General features: G+C 40.9%; 2 protein-coding genes across 2 annotated transcripts in view; one reads left to right on the top strand and one right to left on the bottom strand.

Annotated features, from left to right (window-relative positions):
- LOC122179598 overlaps positions 1 to 12,947 on the bottom strand; it is a 45,970-nt gene extending 33,023 nt beyond the window's left edge. Inside the window, exons 1-8 of the mRNA XM_042870507.1 lie at positions 12,740 to 12,947; positions 12,545 to 12,645; positions 12,387 to 12,456; positions 11,260 to 11,390; positions 10,387 to 10,475; positions 8,300 to 8,399; positions 4,400 to 4,443; positions 3,174 to 3,251 (exon numbers count right to left, since the gene is read on the bottom strand). Of these exons, the coding sequence (XP_042726441.1) occupies positions 3,174 to 3,251; positions 4,400 to 4,443; positions 8,300 to 8,399; positions 10,387 to 10,475; positions 11,260 to 11,390; positions 12,387 to 12,456; positions 12,545 to 12,645; positions 12,740 to 12,947 (821 nt within the window). The remainder of the gene's footprint in view (positions 1 to 3,173; positions 3,252 to 4,399; positions 4,444 to 8,299; positions 8,400 to 10,386; positions 10,476 to 11,259; positions 11,391 to 12,386; positions 12,457 to 12,544; positions 12,646 to 12,739) is intronic.
- A 4,648-nt stretch (positions 12,948 to 17,595) lies between these two features.
- Positions 17,596 to 22,905, top strand: FGG (fibrinogen gamma chain). Its single transcript, XM_042871766.1, has 10 exons — positions 17,596 to 17,765; positions 17,853 to 17,897; positions 18,324 to 18,507; positions 18,609 to 18,702; positions 19,603 to 19,733; positions 20,374 to 20,507; positions 20,658 to 20,842; positions 21,482 to 21,759; positions 22,119 to 22,285; positions 22,678 to 22,905. Exons 1-10 carry the CDS (start codon positions 17,679 to 17,681, stop codon positions 22,690 to 22,692), a joined length of 1,320 nt encoding a protein of 439 aa, XP_042727700.1. The 5' UTR covers positions 17,596 to 17,678; the 3' UTR covers positions 22,693 to 22,905.
- The last annotated feature ends 935 nt before the right edge of the window (positions 22,906 to 23,840 follow it).

The following is a 23,840-nucleotide window of genomic DNA, read 5'->3' as shown; positions in this document are numbered from 1 at the left end:
GTATCAGTAAACCACAGAACTGAATAAATCCAAGCTAAGACTAATCCTCAGAATCTCGTTCCAATTGGTTAGAGGAGGAGTTACCAGTTAAAGTGGGTCCTCACTGACTACAGTGGTAACAAAGGCCCCAAACTGGTTTTGCTGAAGAAGCCATCTTCTGATTATTGGCAACAGAAGATGGGACAGCATACTGTTGTACATTCACTAGCAGAAGATCACAAGAAAGAAAAAGAACCCACAATATTGCATACGACATGTAGGCAGACCAAAGTCCAGTCTGGCTGTGATATTAACTTTTAGCTTTATAGATAATGCAGTTTCCTGGGTGACACAACAAACATTATGCTGAGGAGAACTCTAAACCACGTGTCCCAACTCCCTGGGCACCTATTTTAGACAGAATGTTATTGGGCAAAAAGTAAGAATTGCTATCACTTCCAGCAATGTTTTTATAACCCATTCAAAACTATTTATCTGTGGCCAGCAAGGTCAGCACATGCTTTTGGATAGGTAACACACATGCATACCTACATGTAGGTATCAACACATATCCAAGCACTGCTGAAACTCCTGTTGTGCACTGTTGTGTACTGATCATAACACCTACCTCCTCTAACTAGGGAATTTCACAGTATACACAGCATGCATACTTTTAAATGCCTTGACAATTTCAGGCCAAACAAGCTGCCAGGCAGCTTCAGCTGCGTGCAATAGGTGGTGCTACAGAGAAAAAGGCACACCACATTGCTTCATCTGGGACTGGAACAGAATCCAGTATGCTAGTCCCCACAGCAATCTGGATCCAGCCCTTAAGAGACTACAACTACTGACTTACCCTTTTGGTCATCCCAGGCCAGAGGATTATGCAGTCTCAACCACTGTACACTCTTGGCTTAGGGCAAAATTTCAGTGTTTATCATCTCCTCAAAATGATTATTTTACTGATCAGCATTAGCTTATTCTCTCCTGCATTTCAAAACAAAACAGAACAGTGTACTAGTCACCCACTGACACTAAATAATAACGAGACAGCAACGTCTGGGGTTAATCAAAGTGAAATACAAAGCTGTGCATTATCAATATACCTCTGACATCACAGCCCATTCTGACACTGCCATGAATTCCTGAGTGCCATGCCACTAGGGATCAAACAGGGAGCAGTGACGTGTTACTCACTTTTCTTCACCTAATATATATCACTGCACAAATAACAGAAAAGGAGTAGGTGTCTTCTTTGACAGCATTTACTTATAATCTGTAATTTAAGAACGCTGATTAGTCTTCTACAAACTCAATGATTTCTTCAATTTTCTCTGCTAAGCATCAGAGAATCCACACAAGGAATGACTCAAGCAGTTTTTGCCTAACTGGGAACAACAAACAGTTGAGTTTCATAGGCCTAAAATTTGATTTTCTTTTGTATTTTTTTCCTGTTCAAAACTCAGAAAAGCCAGTAGTCTTTCTTAGCAGTGCATTCAGAACTGCTTCATCAGCCAAAGACTGAACAGCAACTTGACTACTGTTCAAAACCAAACCTACCTTCTGCAATGAAATGTGAGGGAACAAGAGAGATTGCCTTCTAGCATTCACTGGAGAACAGTGTAAGTACTGTGAAAATATCCTTAAGCTCTAATGTAAAGGCCCAGTAACTGTTTGCAGACATGAATGCTAAGCATTCTCAGCCACACGACCACACTCACAGAGGTGAGAAATTAACGTGCCTTTGACATAACATACTACTGAGAACAGACATTTCGACCTGGCTTCTTCTTCCCACATTTAATGACTTCACTGGGCTGGTTTAGATATAAACTTGCATATCTGATTTATTGAGATTTAGATTACACAGATTACTTCAGAAGGCTTAAAAACGTACCTCTTTTTAAAGTAAGTACAAATCACTAACAGACTATACTCAAGTGAATTCTGCAAGCCCTGAGCCAGCAGGCCTCCAACTTCTATCATTAGTGAAGAAATGAATTTGATTATATAGATTTGCACACACTGAAAACTGTTTCAGGTTGTCCAAATAATCAGAATAATTCATACCATCAAGTTTCCTGAACTTACAGACAGGCTACTACTAACTATGCTATCAAATGGAAAATTCATTTACTTATAAACTAAGAGCTTTCATAACACTTGGGGCACTCTCAAAGTAATGCCTCCTATTTATTCCTACGCAGACTACAACAGATACAAAGAACAGAATAGTATTTTCTGATAGAACAAATTCCCAGCTACGAAACACTGTTTTTCAACACAGTCATCATTATCAACCATGCATTCTCAGCAGCAACGAACAAGAGCCTGCGACTGCCATTTCTGATTGAAAAATACTCAAAAATACAGAGCTGCCAAGATTTTTAATAGGAAAAATGTATCCTGTGGGTCCCCGCAGGACCAGAGCCAAACAAAAACCATCCTTTTCTCTTGTATCTTTCCCACAGTTCTTCAGCTCTCCATCATGTAAAGGCAGTGTTAACTTCGATGGACAGTGCATGAGTCAAGACTCCTTCCTTTCATCCCAAGGAAAACAGGAATAAACTGCAACTGGAGAATCACTTACTGCATGCCAAATATGCCCCACAACTGCTTTTAAGCTACTCTTAAAAACAAGTTCATCAAAAGCAGACTACATGAGCCTTTTCTCATGGCAGTTCTCAGCAGGCAGAAACACCTACCTACGAGAAGGTCTCACTTAGTACATCTGAACACAAGTAATACATGCAACAAAAACAAAACATTTCAAAGATCAGTAATGTGTATGCAGACACCAACAGTTCAAAACTGGGAGACTGGGACATACAGAAAAGGAGCACGGTGGAGTACGTAGCAGGAGAGGACTTTGGCATCCCTGACAAAGCAAGCTGTGTAAGCCTGGACAATGCACAACTCTGATCTAACTCAACATCTAAAGTATTCTTACTGTCTTTTCCATTACACACACACACTCCTCCCATGGCAGGGGGGCTGGAAGCAGATGATCTTTCAAACCAAGCCGCTCTATTGGTAGGATGAATTAGAAACTGATTTTTATAACAGATGACCTTATATTCGGCCCCACCTGCAGAAGAGGCGTTGGAACTCGATGATTCTACCAACTCAAGTCATTCTATGATTCTATGATTTGGTCTACTACAAACACACATGCTGATGTCAGAGTTACTTACCAGTCTGGTACCAAATGCCAGTCAGTGAATATTCCACCAGTACACTGAGCACCACATTCAATAAGATGACCTGCAAGGCTGGGAAAACAGCAAGTGCTCAAACAACAAAATATTCTGTAAAAGGACGCATCACAAATCCAGTCTGAAAATGTAATCATATGATGGAAATAAAGCTAAATATCAGAACATGCTCATTTTTTTTCCTCCCTAGAATTTTGTTTATAAACTGCATTAAACATAAGTAGGAATTCTGAAAGATGACTAAGAAGAGTTTAAAAGAGTAACGTTTCACATGAAAAAACGTTTGGCACATTCCACCAAAAGTCAAGTTCCGTTAGTCATTTCAGAAAGTATTGATCTAAAGTCAGTATTTTAGCTTTTCACTTTGTCTGTAACTGAAAACATGCCAGGCCCATTTTTAATCAAGAGGTGTACAATCTCACACAGCATGAAGGATATCTCTGAACAGAACACACTGCAATTTTCAAATCTTTAACTGTGGTATTTCTTAAATGTGTGAGTGAATTACAGGCAAGATCTTGATCTCTCAAAACTGATTACTAACTTCAATCCCAAGTCAGCAGAGCTGGAGTTTCTTTCTGCAATAATTCTCTAGCAATAGGAGGTCTAATGCCACTACTACTAGGTGCAACCAGCCTACTTAAGTAGCCACCCATTTTAATGGGCTTCTGTGCAGTACGATGAGCTGCAGAAAAACAAAATTAGATGACAGGATTTCACCTAGTACTTTCCACAACAGATTCATAATCTTAGGATTTACAGCTAGGGTTTGCAAGTGGGGCTATTCATATTCAGCTTCTGCAACACCAGGTAAGCATGCTGACCTATGACCAGGACTCCTCTGGCATATCTTTGAAGACAATAGTTGCTGTCAACCTCAACTACTCAAACTGATGGACAAACAGAAAAAGCTGGAGTCACTGTTCTGTACCATGAGACGTCACAGGAAGCTAACCTGTTCAATCATTAATTTTCTCCTTTTATTTTACTGAATTGGTGCCAAAACAATAGTTTTTAAATTTCAGTTTCAAACATAATAGGATTAAGTGAGCCTTAAAGAACCATAACCAAAATCTTTATTTTGAATAACTTTCTAATAATGAGCTCAGTAATAATATCCAAATTCCCAAAATGCTTCAAAAATCATTATCCTGGCATTATACAAATGAAATACAGATTTACCCATTTCTTCTTATATCATTTACCTTCCTGCAGCTAGCAAGTCAAATTCATCCCTATTCCAGCCAAACTAGAAGAGAAATACAAACATATTACTTATATAGAAGTCTTACACAGTACAGGAGACTGACTTGATTAACAATATATTTATCATATTTTTACTTAACTGCAAAAAGAACAATCTAGTTAACTGGCAAGAGCTGTAGGTGGATCTGAGGTGCTAAGCAGTAAATCCCTGGAAGTAGTCTGATGTGTTTCAGTTTTCACTGAAATTTTTTATCACCCCTCAAAAATATAAATTCTTAAAGTCAAACCCTCTTCAAAAAAGTCTAGCACCTTTTTTTTTTAACATGTAAGCAAAGCACTATATTTTTCCAACCTCTGAAAATCATCAGTTCCTAGACTACCACCTAGCAGTATGCCTTCTCTTTAACTACAGACTTCAACAGAAATCAAGAGATAAGTAAAAAACAATCAATGTAACAGAAACTTCCCTGATGCATTTTTTTCTTGGACCTTGTTCTCATTTACTAGGAGAGTCTGACTGAAGTGGCGAAGACTGAGGGCAGCCTCGATTGCAGCGACCATGAGATGGTAGAGTTCAGGAACTCACGTGGCAGGAACAGACTACTGAGTAGAATCACAACTCTGGACTTCAGGAAGGTCAACAATTGCTAGGGGAAATCCCATGGGATAGGGTACTTGAAGGTAAAGGGACCCAAGATGGTTGGTTAGCATTCAAGCACCACCTCTTCCAAGCTCAAGATCAGAGCATCCCAACAGGTCAAGAAAGGGAGTCAGGAGACCTGCACGGTTCAACAGGGAACTGCTGGGCAAACTCAAGTGGAAGAGGAGAGTCTACAGACCATGGAAGGAGGGGCTGGTCACATGGGAGGAATACAAGACTGTTGTCAGAGGATGCAGGGAGGAAAGCTAAGGCCTCCTTAGAATTAAAACTTGCATGAAGAGTCAAGGAAAACAGAAAGGGCTTCTTCAAATACACTGCAGATAAAACTTAACACCAGAGACAATGTCGGGCTACTAATGGTAGTACTAATGGTACTAAAGGTGGGTGCTCTGGTGACAGAAGATACTCAGCAGGATGAGTTACCGAATGCCTTCTTTGTCTCTGTCTACACTGCTGGAGGCTGTCCTGAGGAGCTCCGTACCCCTGAGGCTCCAGAGGAAGTCATAATCAAGGAGTTTGCCTCAGTTGATGAGGACTGGGTTAAGGACCAATTAAGCAACCTGGACATTCATAAATCCATGGGTTCTGATGGGACGCACCCACAGGTGCTGAAGGAGCTGGCAGAAGTCATTACTAGGCCACTCCATTATCTTTGGTAAGTCATGGGGAATGGGAGAGGTGCCTGAGGACTGGAGGAAAGCAACTGTCACTCCAGTCTTCAAAAGGGCCAAGAAGAACCCAGGTAACTATAGACACGTCAGGCTCACCTCCATCCCTGGCAAGGTGATGGAACAACTTATCCTAGGCACTGTCTCCAGGCATATCAAGGACAAGAGGGTCATTAGGGGCCATCAACATGACTTCACCAAGGGCAAGTCATGCTTAACCAACCTGGTAGCCTTTTATGAAGACATAATCAGGGGGATAGATGACAGTAAAGCAGTGGACATGGTCTACCTTGATTTTAGTAAAACATCTGACACCATCTCCCTACATCTCCTGCAGTTAAACTAAGGAAATGTGGTCTGACTGGGTAGCGAGGTGGACTACTGTGAACTGGCTGAAGGAAAGAAGCCAGAGACACTGGGATAGAGTCTAGTTGGAGGCTTGAATCTAGTGGAGTCCCTCAAGAGTTCTTGTTCAGTAGTACTGGGTTAGGGTAATACTAATCAATATAATCATCAGTGACTTGGATGAGGGAATAGAGTGCACTGTCAGCAAGTTTGCAGATGACACAAATGTGGGTTGGAGTAGCTGACACGCCAGAAGGATGCGCTGACATCCTAGACAGGCTGCAGAGTTGGGCAGGGAGAAATTTAATGAAATAAAACAAGTGCAAGTGTACAGCCTTGCATCTGGGCAAGAAGCCCAGGTACCAGTACAGGTTGGGGACTAACCTGTTGGAGAGCAGTATAGGGGAACAGGACTCGGGGGTCCTGGTGGACAGCAGGATGACCATGAACCAGCACTGTGCCCCTGCAGCCAAGAAGGCCAATGGCATCCTGGGGTGTATTAGAGGGGGTGTGGTTAGTAGGTCCAGAGAGGCTCTCCTCCCCCTCTACTCTGCCCTGGTGAGACTGCATCTGGAATACTGTGTCCAGCTCCAGGACACAGTTTAAAAAGGACAGGGAACTGCTTGAGAGAGTCCAGCACAGAGCCAGAAAGCTGATTAAGGGAGTGGACCATCTTATGAGGAAAGGCTGAGGGAGCTGGGTCTCTTTAGCTTGGAGAAGACTGAGGGGTGACCCCATTACTGTTCATAAATATGTAAAGGATGAATGTCAGGAGGATGGAGCCAGGCTCTTCTCAGTAACACCCAATAATAGGACAAGGGGTAATGAGTGCAAGCTGGAACATAAGAGGTTCCACAAAAATTCTAGAAAAAACTTCCTTATAGGTAGGCTAACAGAACACTGGAACAGGCTGCCCAGGGAGGGTATGGGGTCACCTTCTATGGAGACATTCAAAACCCACCTGGATGATTCCTGGCTGATCTAATCTAGGAGCTCCTGCTCCAGCAGGGGGATTGGAATAGATGATCTTTGAGGTTCCTTCTAACTCCTGACATTCTGTGATTCTGTGATTTTTAAAATATGCATCAAAAGAAAGCCTCTATTTTCCATAGCAATTGGTCATTAACAAAACCACAGAATAGTCTGTGTTGGAAGAGACCTTTAACATCACCTAGTTCCAACCCCGCTGCTGTAGGCAGGGACACCTCCCACCAGACCAGGTTGCTCACAGCCCCATCCAGCCTGGCCTTGAATGCCTCCAGGGAGGGGGCATCCACAGCCTAACTGGGCAGCCTGTTCCAGTGTCCCATCACCCTCACAGTAAAGAACTGCTTCCCAATATCTAGTCTAAATCTACCCTCTTCCAGTTTATAACCCCTTCCCTTTGTCCTGTCGCTACCTGCCCTTATAAAAAGTCTCTCCTCAGTTTTCCTGCAGGCCCCTTCAGGTACTGGAAAGCTGCTATAAGGACCCCTTGGAGCCTTCTCTTCTCCAGGCTGAAGAGCCCCAGCACTCTTAGCCTGTTCCCACAGAGGAGGTTCTCCAGCCCTCTGATCATCTTCGTGGCCTTCTCTGGACCCACTCCAACAGCTCCATGTCTTTCTTGTGTTGGGGGCCAGAACTGGACACAGAACTCCAGGTGGGGCCTCATGAAGGCAGAGCAGCGTGGTAGAATCAGCTCCCTCGACCTGCTGTATTTACAGCCTATTCAAAGCAGTTCAGAAATCCACATATCCTGCTCGTATTGCTTGCGGAAACTTGGTGAATTTGAGATACATTGTTCAACTACTTAAAGTAAAACTGCTTACCCACTGAACAAGACCATACACCACCACTGCACAAAACCAGATCTACTACTGCCACCTTGCGGTACTGAAAATACATTTGTTCTTTAACCTGACGTTGAATTTTAAAGCTGGGGAAAAATAAAAAGCAACCCAAAAACAAGAGCGAAATGCTGGTGAAACGTGGCAAAGTTCCCTCCACTTCACTGAAATTGTTTCAAATTTCACTATACTTAAGAACATAAATATCCCTGTTATAGATTTAGCTGAAGTAAAAAGGCAGTAAAAACTTTCATACATGCATGCCAAAAAAATGAAACAAAAATGAAAGAGCTCATCATTTTTCAATTAAAATTTCCGAAGTAGCAAAAAAAACCTTAACAATTTCCAAATAGTCATTCACTTCTGTTCATCATCACCTTGTAAATAGCTTGTACTTACAGAATGAATGAGTGGCCCTAATACAATCCCACTGTCGACGCATCTACCAGTGATTACAACGTCAGCCCCAAGGTCAAGAGCTCTGCTTACTGGTCTTGCCCTACAGGTAAAAAGCAATATGTATTCTTACTTTTTGACACACCATCACAAACAAAACAAGAATCACTTAATGAGTCTGCATAAAATCAGCTTTGTTCACACAACAACTAAGTGGCTGTTAATATTTTTAAAAGCAAGCATCGAACATCCAGTCAATTTCATGACAACTGAAAGACTTGTCTTGACATTCATTCAAAATATCCTGAAACACAATGTATCTTGGTTTTGGATCACTTTTACCATGAGTAATAGAAAATACAAAGTGTTTTTGAGAGAAAATAATAACTACTCCTATTTCATTTGTAGGTGAGTGTATAAAGTCCAACAGCAGGGACACCAACACTAACAAAAGTTGACCAGATGACTTCCAGAGGCCCCTTCCAACCTAAACTATTCTGAAAAACGCAAACCATAATCTGGGTGTCTTTAAAAACTAAGAATGCTCTTCTTTGACAGATTTAATAGACTTACTCCTACTTTTTTTTTAAGGAAAAAAGTAATGCACAGAAGTTCTTAATGATGTAAGCAAAAATACGTATTTACTGACATTTTAATATTAAAAAATTAAGGATACTGATTGGAAAGACAAAAAAATACACAGTGTACTCACGCACTGGGCACAGTGTAATGTAATGGTCATGTGAGAAATGCAAATGGATTTCTATGGGATACTAATAAAGCCATGTAACTACATCTAAAAAGCAGTCAGTTAGTAAGCTTGCATCTTACTGAAAAAAAAACCAAACACATGAACTCAATCCACAGAACATAAATCAGGAGGGACAGAAGAAATACTTCATAATCTATAACAATGATCATTTTTCAGCTGTAGTTCATGTACTGAACCAAGAATCAAACTGTAAACATAACTAAGTTTATGGAATTTAGAAAGTTATTGTAAGTATCTACAGAACTTCTTGATTTTATCCAGTACACTATGAAGTTGAATTGTGTATATATACCTACATACACATATACAAACCAAAAGAGAGATTTGTATGATTAAGCATCTAATGCAGATACTATAAAAGAAAAATGTACATGATGAAACTGCTGATTTAAGAAGCTGGTTCATAGCTTTACATTTCAATGCATCCCAGAGAAGGGGCCCATAAAGAAATACTGTTTCTTTGAAACAAATAAAAAAATAAAGCAACATCAAGACTCACTTGTTTTAGCTTCCATTAGTGAAGCAGAGCCATACACAATGGATTTTTAAATCGTACCTTCCTCATACTAGTCTGCTTTTGTCCTCTCTGCTATGAGTTGCCTTTCCTAAAATTGTGAATCATGAATCACCTGAACTGGAATTAACACCTTCTCAATATTATAAACATTAATCACTGTTTATTAGATTTCATTTACATTACTCATGGTCTGTAATATTGCAAGGCAAAGGTTAACAGAAGGTTAAAAAGAAAATCTAGCAACAACTATAACAGAAAACCCTGAATACAAATGTAAAGAGCAATTTCTTAAAATATTCTCATTTCTGAGGAACAAATACATGCTGTCTTAAGCACAGCCAAACCCCTGCTGTCTTGCCTGGACACATTTCTGCAAAGTGCAATAGAATGGTACAAGATAATGGTACAAGCCAGAACAGCAGCCAGTCATAATGATTCATTATTTCAATAGAAGGGCTGTGCATGACTCCAGCAATGGCAATCCTTAACAAGTCCACCATGCAGTGACAGAATGCTCCACTTTTGGAATAAACAGTCTTAATAACTGTAATTATGGCAACTTGGTGTTGAATCAAACCTGAGGATTCTCAGAAGATGTAATGCTAAAGTCACAACTGGCAAGGTTCTAAATTAAAAATTTATTTACAGCTTAAAAGGAGAAAATATTTTCTAGTTTCTTAAATCATACAAAGGTGAACCTTAAGTGCCTAGGTGGTTACTTGCAAATCAAAACAGGTTCATGTAGTCAATATACTAAAAATTATTTTTCCATTCAAAAAACAACTTGTTAAAGTAACTCACCCAAGGTACACGTTCATGCTATGAACACTCTCTGGAAATGGTTTGCCACTCTCCAAATCAGTGATGCCAGCTCCTCTTAGGTTCTCTTTCTGTCAGAAGACAGACCACCAAATTTATGAGTATTTTGTAGCATCTACTGTAAAACTTCCATTAGCATCAGACAACAGGTTCATTTCACAGCAACTCTAAGAATCATTAAAATCATTAAAATTAATAACAAATGCAAATCAGCTGAATGACTAAAAGCTCTAGACACTTATTTTTCTTAGTGCTGGAAAATAAAGATTAAGTCAGTTGTTAAAGAATGGTTTTCCTTTCAAAGATGATCGACAACCGTGACGTAATATACTCCTTAGGCTTTCAAATCATCTTTAATTCCTGTAAGACCGAGCAAGTCAAACCTTGCCAGCAGAAATGTTCACTGTAACAGCAATGGTGACGTGGCCAGAAAACAAGGATAATTCTGCAGCTCCAGGCAGTTAATTTCAGAGCACATTAAGTTCCCAGAGAGGCATAGGTGTACTTTGCAAATAAGGAGTTGAACTTAGCCTTCTTCACCACGCTCTGTGCATTAAGAAAAACAAGAGTGATTGTTTTAAATGCTTTTAAAAGGGAATGCTCCCTCCTTAGAAGCATTTGAGGCCAGGCTGGATGGGCTGTGAACAACCTGGTCTAGAGGGAGGTGTCCCTGCCCATAGCAGAGGGGCTGGAACTATACGATCTTCAAAGTCCCTTCCAACTTAAACCATTCTCTGATCCATGTCATGAATAAAGATAATACAGAAAGATGCAAAAAATAAATTCGGGCTAATTTTTTTCTCAATACGGAATAACTCGCACGGTCCCACTAAGCCTAAAGGCAAAGTGCCATACCTCACTCATTAGGTCATCTCCAGTAATAACAGCTATTTTCAAATCAACGTCTGCCTTCTCTGCCACCTCCTGCAGAGCGGCCGCACAAGCCAGAGGGTTGATCCCACCCGCGTTACTGATGACACGAACACCTTTGTAAAAAGCACAAGCACAGAAGCATTAACAGTCACTTCCATTTCTACAACTCAAAACAAGCTGAAAGACAAGCAAGACACAACCTTTGCGAGGTATGAGGCATCTAATCACGTGAAATACTAAGTCTTGAGCCCCATTAAGTTGGTAAAACAAAAGGAGATCAGACTAAGCCAATGAGGGACTGCTTTCAGAAAAGTTAATTGTTGCAGGTAGGCCTTATGATGTGGATGACCCCACCGCTCCTGGAGGAGTTCAACAACGTTTAGATGCTGTACGAGGGATGCGGTTTAGTGGGAAATACTGGTGATAGGTGGATGATGGACTGGATGACCTCAGAGGTATTTTCCATCCTGGGTGATTCTACGATTCTACAATTATCTTCTTCCCTTCCTGTAAGAAAGGTGAAAGTGACCACCGAGACAAACACTATGAGGAAATGACAGCATCATACCAGTTCCTACAGGTACAACATGGGGACAGCAACCTTTTAAAGCACTCATACTTTCCAAACAACGTCACTTTAGCAGAAACATCTATTTCTCTGAATTCCAGAGTACATTAGCATGGTATTGGGTGCTCAGAGGAAATGGTTTCTCTCTTCCACCCGAACTCAGTAAGCTGTAAAGATGTAGTCATGTAAACAAAAACAACTGCATTAGGCAAAACCGAAGTATTAGAACTGCTTTGGAATGCTGACAAAGATTGTGTTAAACCACGAGATTTACATATTTTAACAAGAGATTTTCAGGCAACTCTCCATTCTCAAACTAAAGCTACAAACAGAATTACCCAGAGGCATGCATACACGTTTACAATCGCAGGCAAACATTTCACCCGTACCCTACACATCCCCCCCCACACCAAATGCGCACTTCTTGTCGCGTCTTTTGAGCTCATGTCCATAGGGCAGCACAGCACCGGTGTGACAAACAGGAACACAACCTACACCGCAACCGCGCTTCATGAAGGTGCGAACACGGAGAGGAGCGCACCTTTCCTGTGAATATCTTTTATGTACGGAGCCATGGCAGCGGAGACGAAATCCGGAGCGTAACCCAGCACCTGCAACGGCAAACACGGGGCTCGGAAGGGGCACGGCGGAGCCGGAGCCAAGTCCAAAGCCGGCTGTACGCCGACAGCCGCTACTCACGGGAGAGCGGGCTTTGGCAGCCGCCAGCAGCGACATGGTGATCTCGGAGAGGTAATCGAAAACGAGGAAATCCAGCTTCCCGCCGTACAGCAGCTGCGGAACTGCAGGGAGGAACTCCGTCAGCCCCGCTCCCCGCCGGGCCGCGTCCCCGCCCGGCCCGGCTCCCCGTGCCCGCCAGCCCCTCCCGCCGCCTACCGGCGGCCGCCGTGTCCCCCCAGAAGCCCGAGGCGCAGCCGATGCGCACCGCGGCGCCCGCCGGAGGCTCGCAACTGCCGCCGCGCCGCCGGCTCCAGCGCTGCGGGCGGAGGACGGCCCGGAGCAGCCGCGGCCCGCGGAGCCGCAGCAGCGCGGCGAAGGTCATGGTGGCGGCGGCGGCGCGGGGCTGGCGGGCACCGCCCGTCATCCGGCTCGAGCCCCGGCCCGCCGCGAATGGCCAGCAGGTGGCGCCGTCTGCCCGCGAGTCCCTCGGACGAGCTCGCGCGTTCGTCCCCGTTTGGTTAAAGACGATTTTCCTTCAGTCGAAACAAGGAGCCCCGGCGCACCCTTTCTTTCTGCAGCTCCGCCGCTGAAGCAGGTCCCAGCCGTGACTTGTCCTTGCTGCCTGTTGCTGGGCCCTCTCCAGTTTCAACGGCAACATTTTGGTGTGCAGGGACAAGAAGCACAAGGCGCGGATGAACAGGAGACGCACCTACGGTGTTCTCTGCTTTGTTCCGTGCTGCCCTTCTTGCAGTTCCAGCGCAATATTTGGGGGTTTCATACTACTGAGCACTGATACAACGTTTGCACAGAGTTCCCGGCCAGCGGCTCCATCAGGAGCAGCAACGATTGACTCTGAGATCGTCGCTTCATGCACAAGATATTAGGGTTATTTTGATGAAAGCAGAGGCAAGTCATTCCAACGACCCTTTCTGTAGCAGACGTGGGAAGCAATGTCCCGTAATGTTGAGATTTTGGCTTCTCCGTGGCTTCACAAATAGTAGAAAACAATTGTAGAAATTGTTGCTCTTTGAGGACGTCAGGCGGCGCTGTGTGACTTGGAGTGAAGCTGACAGCAACAAGTCTGCGTGCAACGCGAGCACGGAGGTGCAAGTAAGAACCTCTTGCTGGATAAGGGAAGAAGCTTAATACTAATAAATGCCATAGTTCTAAGGTGTGGCAAGGACCTACATCCACTTGCCCCATTGCTTAATGCGCAGCCTGTGAGGCACATTTTGCTCTCAGAAATTGAGAGAAGGAAAATAACTTGGCTTTAGTTTTTGTGTTGAAGAAAGATAAAAGATCTGATTTTAAAAAAATAAATAAATGTATAACTGTTTTCCTGATCGTAGTTCGAACATTCATTGTTTCATTCAGTGACTCTAAATGCTTGTATCTACTTCTACTGTGTGAGTGCTGTTAATGGCTCAGATTTAGGCCTGTGCTTCCTTCTCTGTAAACAGATTTGTGCATCAGCGTGAGGCACAGCTGATGTGTAAAGGAAATGTGAGCTTAATCCTTCTCCCACCGTCATCCTGAATTACTAGCAAGATGTCAGGGTAGGCAATGCAGACTACATCATTCCTAAGCAAATAAGCTTTTTGTAGGATTTCACTGGCAGTCAAGTTTCTGCTGCCTGCAAGAAAGTACAAGCAGTGCATTTCACAGGCTACATTTTTATTGTGAAACCTATTACCTTTTTGCTATGTGTCTGTTAATGCCACTGCAAATAAGTTCCTCTCCAAAACAAAGCTATCGGCAGATACCAACAAATTTTTCGGTTTATAAAGGAAGTTCTATTTAATTTATTGAGGTTCTGTCCTCTAAACAAATTACAAAATATTCCGCAAATATTTGAATTTATTACTTATCTTATTCCCACAAATTAGTGGATGCTTTTGTTTAACAAATGGAGTTCACTGCTCTTCCCTTCAAGGTAAAGCATACATTGCAATCTCTCTTTTGCAGATAGTCTAAAAGCCAACCTTTCCTAAGGTATCAGCAGCTGAAAACGGTCTTTGTAAATGAGTAAAGGGAGAGAATTTGCAGTGTTGCACCTAATAACCCTTATTTAAGGTACAAGCTGCTCAGGGCCCAATAATGATTTTTAACTGATCCCAGCTCATGGTTTAAGGGCTTTCAGGATGTTTGCTGGATTTTTAGTGTGTTGAAATAAAACATCTTGTGCTCTGGAACTTGGAAAAACCTGAAAGCAAGAAAACACAAGCATCGTTCCTGTATCCATGGTGTGCATGCAGCAAAATATCTTCTGCACTCTTTCCAAAGTACTCCAAGTGAAACCATACCGTGAATGATGTGGATTTTATATTTTTCCTTGCTCAGCTTGCGGTGAACAGAACTCTTTTCAGCCTCATTTCAGCAGAAGCATAGCCCATGTCTGTGCTGACTTCGTAAGTGAAAAGAAATAAGAGCTTCTCCCATGCGGAGCAACTGGCAGCTGATATTTACGGACCCAAACCTCTAGGCATTTCTCTTCAGGAAGGTTGAACGAGTACTTGATACACAGAGTGGACTGTTGAATCAGCGAAAAATGTGGCCATTTGCCTTTTGCCTAAGACTCAGACATCGAAAGAGAAAGATGACTTACTGAACCTTCTCCTTTTCTTCATTTTCACTTTGCTATTTGTAAAGCAGGGTGTTTCTTAACATACCAGAAGCATAACATCAGCTGTAGACAGCTTCTTAACCATCTCTGTTTCTCATCCTGATTATCACTTGCTCATCAGTTGACCTAGCAGAGGAGCATATTAGTAGTAGAAGTGGAGCAGTGCATATTTGTGATAGGTTGCAAAGCAAAATGGGCTTTTTCTTTTTCGATACTTACTTTTTCGAGGTTTTTATCATTTATTTTTTGTATTTATTTTGACATTCAAGTTTCCATTAGAACAATAACAAAAATGTACCAAATCACCGTAGTGTTTCTGAAATTTCATGAGCTGGAATCTCACATTAGATTCTTAAGTCATGTATGAGTCGTACATTTGGAAAACTGTTATTTCTGAAGGCAGTCAGAAGAGTAGTCTGCTATTATTGGTTTAGAAATACATGTGTATTTGTTCTGTACTTCTGTGATTTACTGTGAGTAATGGGAAGGCACTGGATACTCTTCCAGTGTCTGTTTGACAAAAATACTGATCAAATACCAGTTGAATTGAACAAGGCACTTTTAAGCAAATACTGATGTGATTTTACCACCCGCTCAAAAAATAAACTGTGAGGAAAAGTTAAACCGAAGTTGAGAACTCTTTATTCTGCCTGTGTGGCATTAATCAGTCCTCATTTGTTAGCAAATCAGCAAACAAGCTTACCGGAAAGAAAAAAAAAAAAAGCTGAACAGAAGAACAACAGAGCTTACATATGTTGGGCTGACTGAAGGGTGAAATCAGGTCTCTAACACGTTTGTTTTGTAAATGGGTCAGCTTCACACAGCTGGAATTAAATGAGAAAATGGTACAAAGGGGAGGAGAAGACTACCCGGATGTTTCACATTAGAACATGTACTGTTTTGGATTTAATGAAAAGTGGGAAAAAGTCATTTCAAAACTGCGCAATGTGAATTCATGGAAGGAAAGAGAAGGGGGAGAAGATATGAAAGGGGGCGAAGATATGAAAAGCCATTATTCAAGGCTACAACACGACTGTGTAATCAGTAAAGCAAACAAAGATGTTGTGAGGTTTAAATATTTACATCTTCTGCTAAGAAGTACAACTGGTTACAACCAAAAATACAACTGGACAACTCTTGTGAGAGCAGCGTAAAGATATTTGGTAATCATTAAGTATTTGTTTAGGTTGATTCCTTCATTAATGTAGATTGATGTGGTGATAATTTTATGTAAGACAAGAACGACACTGAAAATTCATAATGATCCTCCTTTTTTTCAGACCCAATTAGCCAACTGTCTACAGCAATTAAGCTTTGTTGTTGTTATATAAGATATTGGAAACATTAGCAAAAATTATTGCATTATACATTGAAATTATTTCTTCGCAGCCATTGTCACGTTTTGATCCCAAAATGTTAGGAACTTCTTCTCAAAATTAATTAATATAGCTCTCTGTCAGACTTGACTGTTGTCATCTTTTCCGAATCCTGATATTCTTATCCAGGGATGCTGGACAAATTTTACCATGTTCCATGATGAAGTATTCCCTTGAAAGAGTTTCAGATCTACATGGACTACTTTCAGTGACAAAGGAGAGCAGTGTGCTCTTTACTCTGTGTAAGAACAAGGGATACCTGAGTTGGATACCACATATTCTGTCCCAAACACTATGTACCCATCTGCCCTGGAGGGGACATCTGTGATTTAACCTGACCCAGATTCTGGCAGAGTACATGCACAGACTCAGAGCCAGTCACCGTCCCTGGAGACAGCATTTTTGTCTGCAAACGTTCTTTCCCAGTTTGTGGTGATTGGAAAGGAAAGCTGTTTGATCCAGGGATGAAAGGTCTAGCTCCCAGCAGGGCAGCTTTATCCAAGTCATTCACACAGACTTCCTAAATTAGATGGCAGAGAAGATTCCCTGCCTGTAAGGGAGACCACGGGCGGCTTCTCCAGATATTCCACTGCCTGACATGGCCTTATAACTCCCTCTACCTGAGTTTTGTCATCTGCCAAATAGGAAGAATGATATTGAATGCCTTTGAAAAGTATGTTCTGCCTTATGGAAGGAAGGAACTATACAACCATGAAGTATTCTTAATATTTAACTTTAGGCTATGGATATATGTTTGCATGTAATTAGGTAGTTACCTCTGCTTTTCCCTATGCAAGTTAAGTAACTACTCTGCCTGCCCCCACCCAAGAGCCACGTGTGCATTTGCTTATGCTCGTGTTACAGCTTCTGCACACCTTGTTTCACCTTTCTGCCTCCTTTAAGACCCGGTTGGAACAAAGATAAAGCAGATAGGTGGAAAGCAAGTTCTGCAAATGGGAGGAGTAAGAGATGCGTGCAAATTCTGGGAATCCACCTCATCCTCTACTCCACCTCTTCCCGTTACCTCAGCGTGCCCGCCCCCATCTCCAGCTGCTCCCTTAAACCTCTGCTGCCCTGCTCTGGGGCCAAATCTGGCAGCCCATAAAGGTGCTGCCTCAGCTGCTGGGGAGAACACTTTCAGCTGCTGACACTACAGATGGCACCCAGTGAGATGGGGCCGAAGCTGGGCAGATGGGTGCCTCTGGGGCATCTCCTCTCCCTGCTCTTCTCTACCAGCATGGCGGTAAGTGTTGGTGCAGAGTGTTAGTGTCAGTGCTTAGAATGCTTCTGGAGGAAACTCACTGAAAGTGGTCTTGTTTCTTCTCTTCAGTACATTGCTACCAGAGAAAACTGCTGCATATTAGACGAGCGATTTGTAAGTATCATTTTCTTTTACATTAAGAGTCTAGTCAAAGCCTGCCTACACCACTTACTAACCGCCATTTGTAGCTTCATTAGATCCTCACTGTTAGCTTCAAAGCTCATTAAATGCACTGTGCTCAAACCTGTTCTTGACTGGTATCGGTAAACATCTGCTGAGAAAGGCAGCTACGCTGCTGATAAAGGTATATTAAAGACACTACAAGTAACACCATGTACAAATTTCTTTCTAAGTCTGGGTATATATATATGGTGTGAAACTAAAACCTCTCTATAAATTCTGTAGTACTGCAGACAGGGGCAAATGTCTATGCTTTTTTTTTTCCCCGCAATCATTTGTACAAACTGTTCTCCTGCCCAAATATTCTGTTGTCCATTTTTGCTACTGAAACATTATCTGCTATTATTCCTTTCTCTTTAGGGTAGCTACTGCCCCACAACTTGTGGCATTGCAGATTTCTTTAACAAATACCGTCTCACTACGGATGGTGAACTGCTAGAAATTGAGAGACTTCTGCAGCAAGCTACTAACTCCACAGGATCAATAGAATATTTGATCCAACACATCAAAACCATCTATCCTTCAGAGAAGCAGACACTACCACGTGAGAATATAGAAATAGCTACATAATTGAACAAGTTGTCACTGTCTTGTTTTTCTAATTTGCCAAACTGCAATAATTTCATACCTTTGTCTATCCTTCAGAATCAGTTGAGAGTTTGACTCAAAAGTCCAAGAAAATAATTGAAGAAATTATCAGATATGAAAACACTATTTTGGCTCATGAAAATACTATACAGTAGGTATCTTTGACCTTTCGTAGCACTTTATAATCCAAATCATTTTCTTTCTCTTCTTTCACTAACAATAACAGAAAGGGTTTTTGTGCTTATGTTGACCATTAGACACTGTCATTAGAAGTTCCCTTACAAGGCACAAAGCAACCATGAGGATCTGAGAGTGCATTTTCGGTTCATCAGTGTTATCCATTAATTGTGCATATAAAAGATAGGAATGTTAGGAAGCCTGGCAGTGATTTTATTTGTGTTTCTTTTGCTTCATTAGACATTGATAATTTCTTTTTTCATGAGCTATAGAGATTTTATTAATGTGCCTTTGTAGAGTATATGAAATATTTGTACAATCATTTACTCTGACTAATTTCACTGCATATATCTGAGAAAATCAGCTCAGTTCCACAGGTATAATTCATAAGTTATTATAAACTCAGTGGTGGTCTTCAGTAAACCGACACTGAAAATAGAATCGAAAACATCATTAACTTTTGTAAAATTTGAGGCTATTTTTATTGACCTGAAAGTAGCAAAATCTCTATTTCTATAGCATTATATCAAATACGATTTAAACATTCTGATCATTGAGGCAGTTTACATAATTTATGTAAAATTCCACACTTACGGAAGAATGATTCATAACTTGCTAAGGAGAGCAAAGGAAAACATTCCACGGCATTACAATCATGCATTAATTTGTGGTTTGAGTTTTGCTGATTAGAGGCAAGTCAGGTTTTACATGAGATTAAGCATGTACATTCCCATTTTGGCTGTTTTACTCAACTTTACATACCAGTGCTAAGAGACTGGGGATGAATGTGGCAGCATGCTATCTCAGTCAGGCATCTGTGCAGGTAATAAGAAGCAGTTGAAGAAACAAGCCATTTTTATGTCTCTCTCTCCAGACAGTTGACAGATATGCACATAATGAACAGCAACAAGATCTCACAGCTGAAACAAAAGATTTCTCAACTCGAGTCACACTGTCAGGAACCATGCAAAGATACTGCTGAAATACAGGAGACAACTGGAAGAGGTGCACAAAATGCTTCTTGTATGGTGGAGGTCTGATTCAGTTACAAGTGCTGCCAGTTAGCATTGCAGTGATGGGGTTCTTGTGATCTTAAGGAGTGATAAGGATCTTGTGATCATAGACTTGTGCAAAGATGTAAGACTGCAAGTTTTGGAATCAATGCTTGGATCGATTTTAGGAAGATAACTTAGAATCATTACTTACATTACAGAATTACTTACAGAACTTACATTTCTGCTGATTGACCTAGAAAAATTTAATTCCAGAAGTGCTGGCTTTTGCTGTAGAAATTGGTGCTATGACTGTATTCTACACATAAGTTGCTTAAATTCCATGTGAAATGAACATTCTCGTATTCATAGAATCATAGAATGATTCTATAGAATCATAGAATGATTTTACACAGGTCCTGTGACCTTCAGTACTTTTTTTTTATGGCAATGACATTTAAACACTTAGACTAAACTGCAAAATTTGAAACAATATTTTTTATTAATATTTATTAATCGAATTTATTATTAATATTTATTAATCGAATTAACCAAACTTCTTACACTGCAAAAGTTACCATATCAAATATGAGGATAGAGTGTAAGGATAGAACTATAGATTAGTAACAATCCTTTGAATATCTTTACTTCAGATTGTCAAGATATTGCAAATAAAGGTGCAAGAAAAAGTGGTCTTTACTTCATCAAGCCTCAAAAAGCTAAGCAGTCTTTCCTAGTCTACTGTGAGATCGACAAGTATGGCAACGGCTGGACAGTGTTACAGAGGGTATGTCACTAGGGTATTATTATCATAAGGGTTTGTCACTAGGGTGTTATTATCATAAGGAAGCGTATTGCATCAAGAGCTGTTTACATCTGCTTACCTGAAGTACGTAACGTGTGTTTTTTTGAGGGTTGGTTTGTTGTTGTTTTACAGAGATTGGATGGGAGTGAGGACTTCCGGAGAAATTGGGTTCAGTACAAGGAAGGATTTGGACATCTGTCTCCAGATGACACCACAGAATTTTGGCTGGGCAATGAAAAGATTCACTTAATAACTACGCAGTCCACTCTGCCATATGCCTTGCGAATAGAACTGGAGGACTGGTCTGGCAAAAAAGGGTATTTGCTCATGAAGCCTCTGAAAATGGCATCTTAATACCTACTGCTTTTCCAGTACTGTTAATTTGTACAGATCTAAAAAAAGCGTGGCACTGTTAGATATGTCAAGATGCATGAGATATGCATGGGCTCCTGAACTCATAACTGTGACAGCAGCCCTCACGTGTACCTGTCTGAAGGCCACGTGCCAGAAGCCCTCGTTGATTAGGCAGAATAAATCTGTTTCTTCTCTTCAAAGTTTCTTCAGTTCTGTCTTCCATTCTCCAGGAGGGCTTACTACCTTTCCTATTTTTCGAGATACCTATTTCTTCCTTCCACCAAGAGCTTCCTCATGACTTGAGTAAGCCTAAGCAGTAGAAACTTGGTAGATAAACACGTATGTGGATGTGTAATGTAGGTCTTCTGTGCGTCACTAAAGAACAGTAGAGTCAAAAAACACATCTAATGGTGGATGACAAAAACTGATTGGATGTCTGTCATTGAAACAATTCACACAGTCATTTAAAAATAACCCTTTTACAAAATTACATGCTAGGATGCCTTCAATCCCTTTTCTGCAGTTCTAACATCTACGTATATTTCATTTGTGCATACTAGGAACGCAGCATGCTTATACTCACTGTTATCCTCTGTTAATAGCACTGCTGACTATGCAGTATTCAAAGTGGGAACTGAAGAAGACAAGTACAGATTGACCTATGCCTACTTTATTGGGGGTGAAGCTGGAGATGCCTTTGATGGCTTTGATTTTGGAGATGATCCAAGTGACAAATCCTATACCTACCATAATGGCATGCGCTTCAGCACCTACGATAATGACAACGACAACTTTGAGGGCAACTGTGCTGAGCAAGATGGATCTGGATGGTGGATGAACAGATGCCATGCTGGTCACCTCAATGGACAATATTATATAGGTGAAATATCTTCTAAATACGTATTTTTGCATGGACAAATGTAACGAAGGACACCACATTTCAGTGTCAAAGGAAAATGGGTCACTTTCATTGAGAATATTTTGTCATCTGGTTTTCCAAAGCTGATGTAGTCCATTCATCTCAATAATTGTTTATATTAACACCAATCTGTGGCAGTTCTCCAGCCCAAAGTGAAATTCTTGACCCTGACAGAAGCAAAGAGAGGAAGAGGGGCACTGTGTGCAGTGTGTTGTATGCCCAGGGATGTCACAGAGGTGTTGGTACCACGACTTTGTATGGGATGGGCACATTAATCATTTAGAAACAACTAAATACTTTGCTCAAATTACTACTTTTAGGTGGTGCGTACACATCCAGAGATGCTGGTTCAGATTCATATGACAACGGCATTATATGGGCAACGTGGCGTGACCGATGGTACTCCATGAAGAAAACTACAATGAAAATCATCCCATTCAACAGACTCTCAATAGATGGACAGCAGCACTCAGGAGGCACCAAGCAGGTTTGACCATTGGACAGAGGAGATATTTAAAATAACCACCAAATATGTTTATAATTGCAAATACAGAGCTTGGACAGCTGAAATATTATGCCTACCACTTCTTGGAGGCATCAGCTTTGTTTACTGTTTCATCACAGAAATATTTGTGTTTTGATTTCAGTATACCTTCCTTTTCACTGTTTCTTTTAACAAATAGATGAGTAGATAGTCCCAGGACTACAAATAGTTCCTTGTCTTCATGTGTTTTAATTGCTGAACTTTAAATTTCCAACTAGTATAAATATGTATGAACACTATCAACATATCGTAATTAAGCCTTATGTACTTCATCTTTCTTTAGAAAAACATTCAAACACTGTCTTTTTTTTTCTTGTCTTTTTTTTCTATTGCAGGTTGGAGACTCATAAAGGCACAATTTAATAAAGACTGACCTGAATGGAGAAAATAAATCTTTTATTTGAGCGACACTGAGCTTATCTCACCTTCCACAGTTTGGACATCAGTGTTGTGAAATGCCACTGACTATAAAATGGCCAATGGTTTTCCTTGAGCAGTGCTTACCTCTTTACATGGTTGTTTTTTCTGTACACATTCCCAATAAATTTTTGATTATTACAGAATAGCTGAGCTTGCTATTTGTGTTCTACCGTCGGCCAAACACAACACAGAAAACACTGTGACTGCCGGAAGGGTACTCTGATCAAGTCTGGTTCAGTTCCTTCTCTGTATTTAGAAGTATGTGTTGGAGTTATCTCTCCATAAAACATGGCTAGGTTTCAACAGTCTTCACTTTGTTTTCTGATGAAATTGTCAATTTGTGACACAGATCAAAGTACACTTGAAAGGGACCTAGTTTACTGCTGGAGCCGCTTGAGCAAACACAGCGCAGGTTAGGAAGTGTACTATCAGTGACAAAGGTATTTTACTCCAGAGCAGGCATATTAGCAGGTTTCTCAAATACTGTTCAAAATAAATGTTTGGTTTTCTATATAGCACATAGTACTACACTGTACAAGGATTATAACTGAATATTACATTCGTAAACTTACTAAATTATTGTAATGTTTTTAGCATCATTTTCAGACCAAAATAATACAGTTTTTAGTATTAATTAATTATGTTTTAGTTCCATTTGCTTTTGCTATGTGTAGTAATAATTTTCCAGTGACCCACACTGTCAGCACAGATCAATAAAAGCAGGGTTTGAGATGCTGTCTGAATGTAATCACTCAGAATATTTGATGAGTATTTCTGGGTGAGGGGTTTAGAAAATCAAATTACTTTTGTGGATACATTTGTCAACAAAATATACAGAGAGAGCTAGAATAGAAATATATTTATATATGTCAAGCTGATACATAAAGAAATGCATCCTAGTCTTTATTTTTAGCTACCATTGAATAGCCAGGAGTTCACCTGGCATTTCTGAATAGCACATTTAAATGGCTTTTTTAGAGACAGGGAAACAGTACACAAGTAAGATGGACCTCAAAGGCCATTTATGCCACCTTGAGACTTTTCCTGTTGAGGTGAGCAGGTCTTCATCTAGTTTGCA

This window comes from Lagopus leucura, unplaced genomic scaffold (genome assembly GCF_019238085.1).
Source record: "Lagopus leucura isolate 7727_CA_CO unplaced genomic scaffold, USGS_WTPT01 Super-Scaffold_100004, whole genome shotgun sequence".
NCBI classification, from domain to species: domain Eukaryota; kingdom Metazoa; phylum Chordata; class Aves; order Galliformes; family Phasianidae; genus Lagopus; species Lagopus leucura.
This window is presented reverse-complemented; position numbering and strand designations above follow the sequence as displayed.

What these genes read in the sequence shown, in the direction of transcription:
- FGG (XM_042871766.1), top strand. Translation starts at nt 17,679, where the DNA reads ATGGCACCCAGTGAGATGGGGCCGAAGCTGGGCAGATGGGTGCCTCTG. An exon ending in TCTTCTCTACCAGCATGGCG is followed by an intron (nt 17,766 to 17,852) that starts GTAAGTGTTGGT and finishes TCTTCTCTTCAG; the next exon opens with TACATTGCTACCAGAGAAAA. An exon ending in ACAGGAGACAACTGGAAGAG is followed by an intron (nt 19,734 to 20,373) that starts GTGCACAAAATG and finishes TCTTTACTTCAG; the next exon opens with ATTGTCAAGATATTGCAAAT.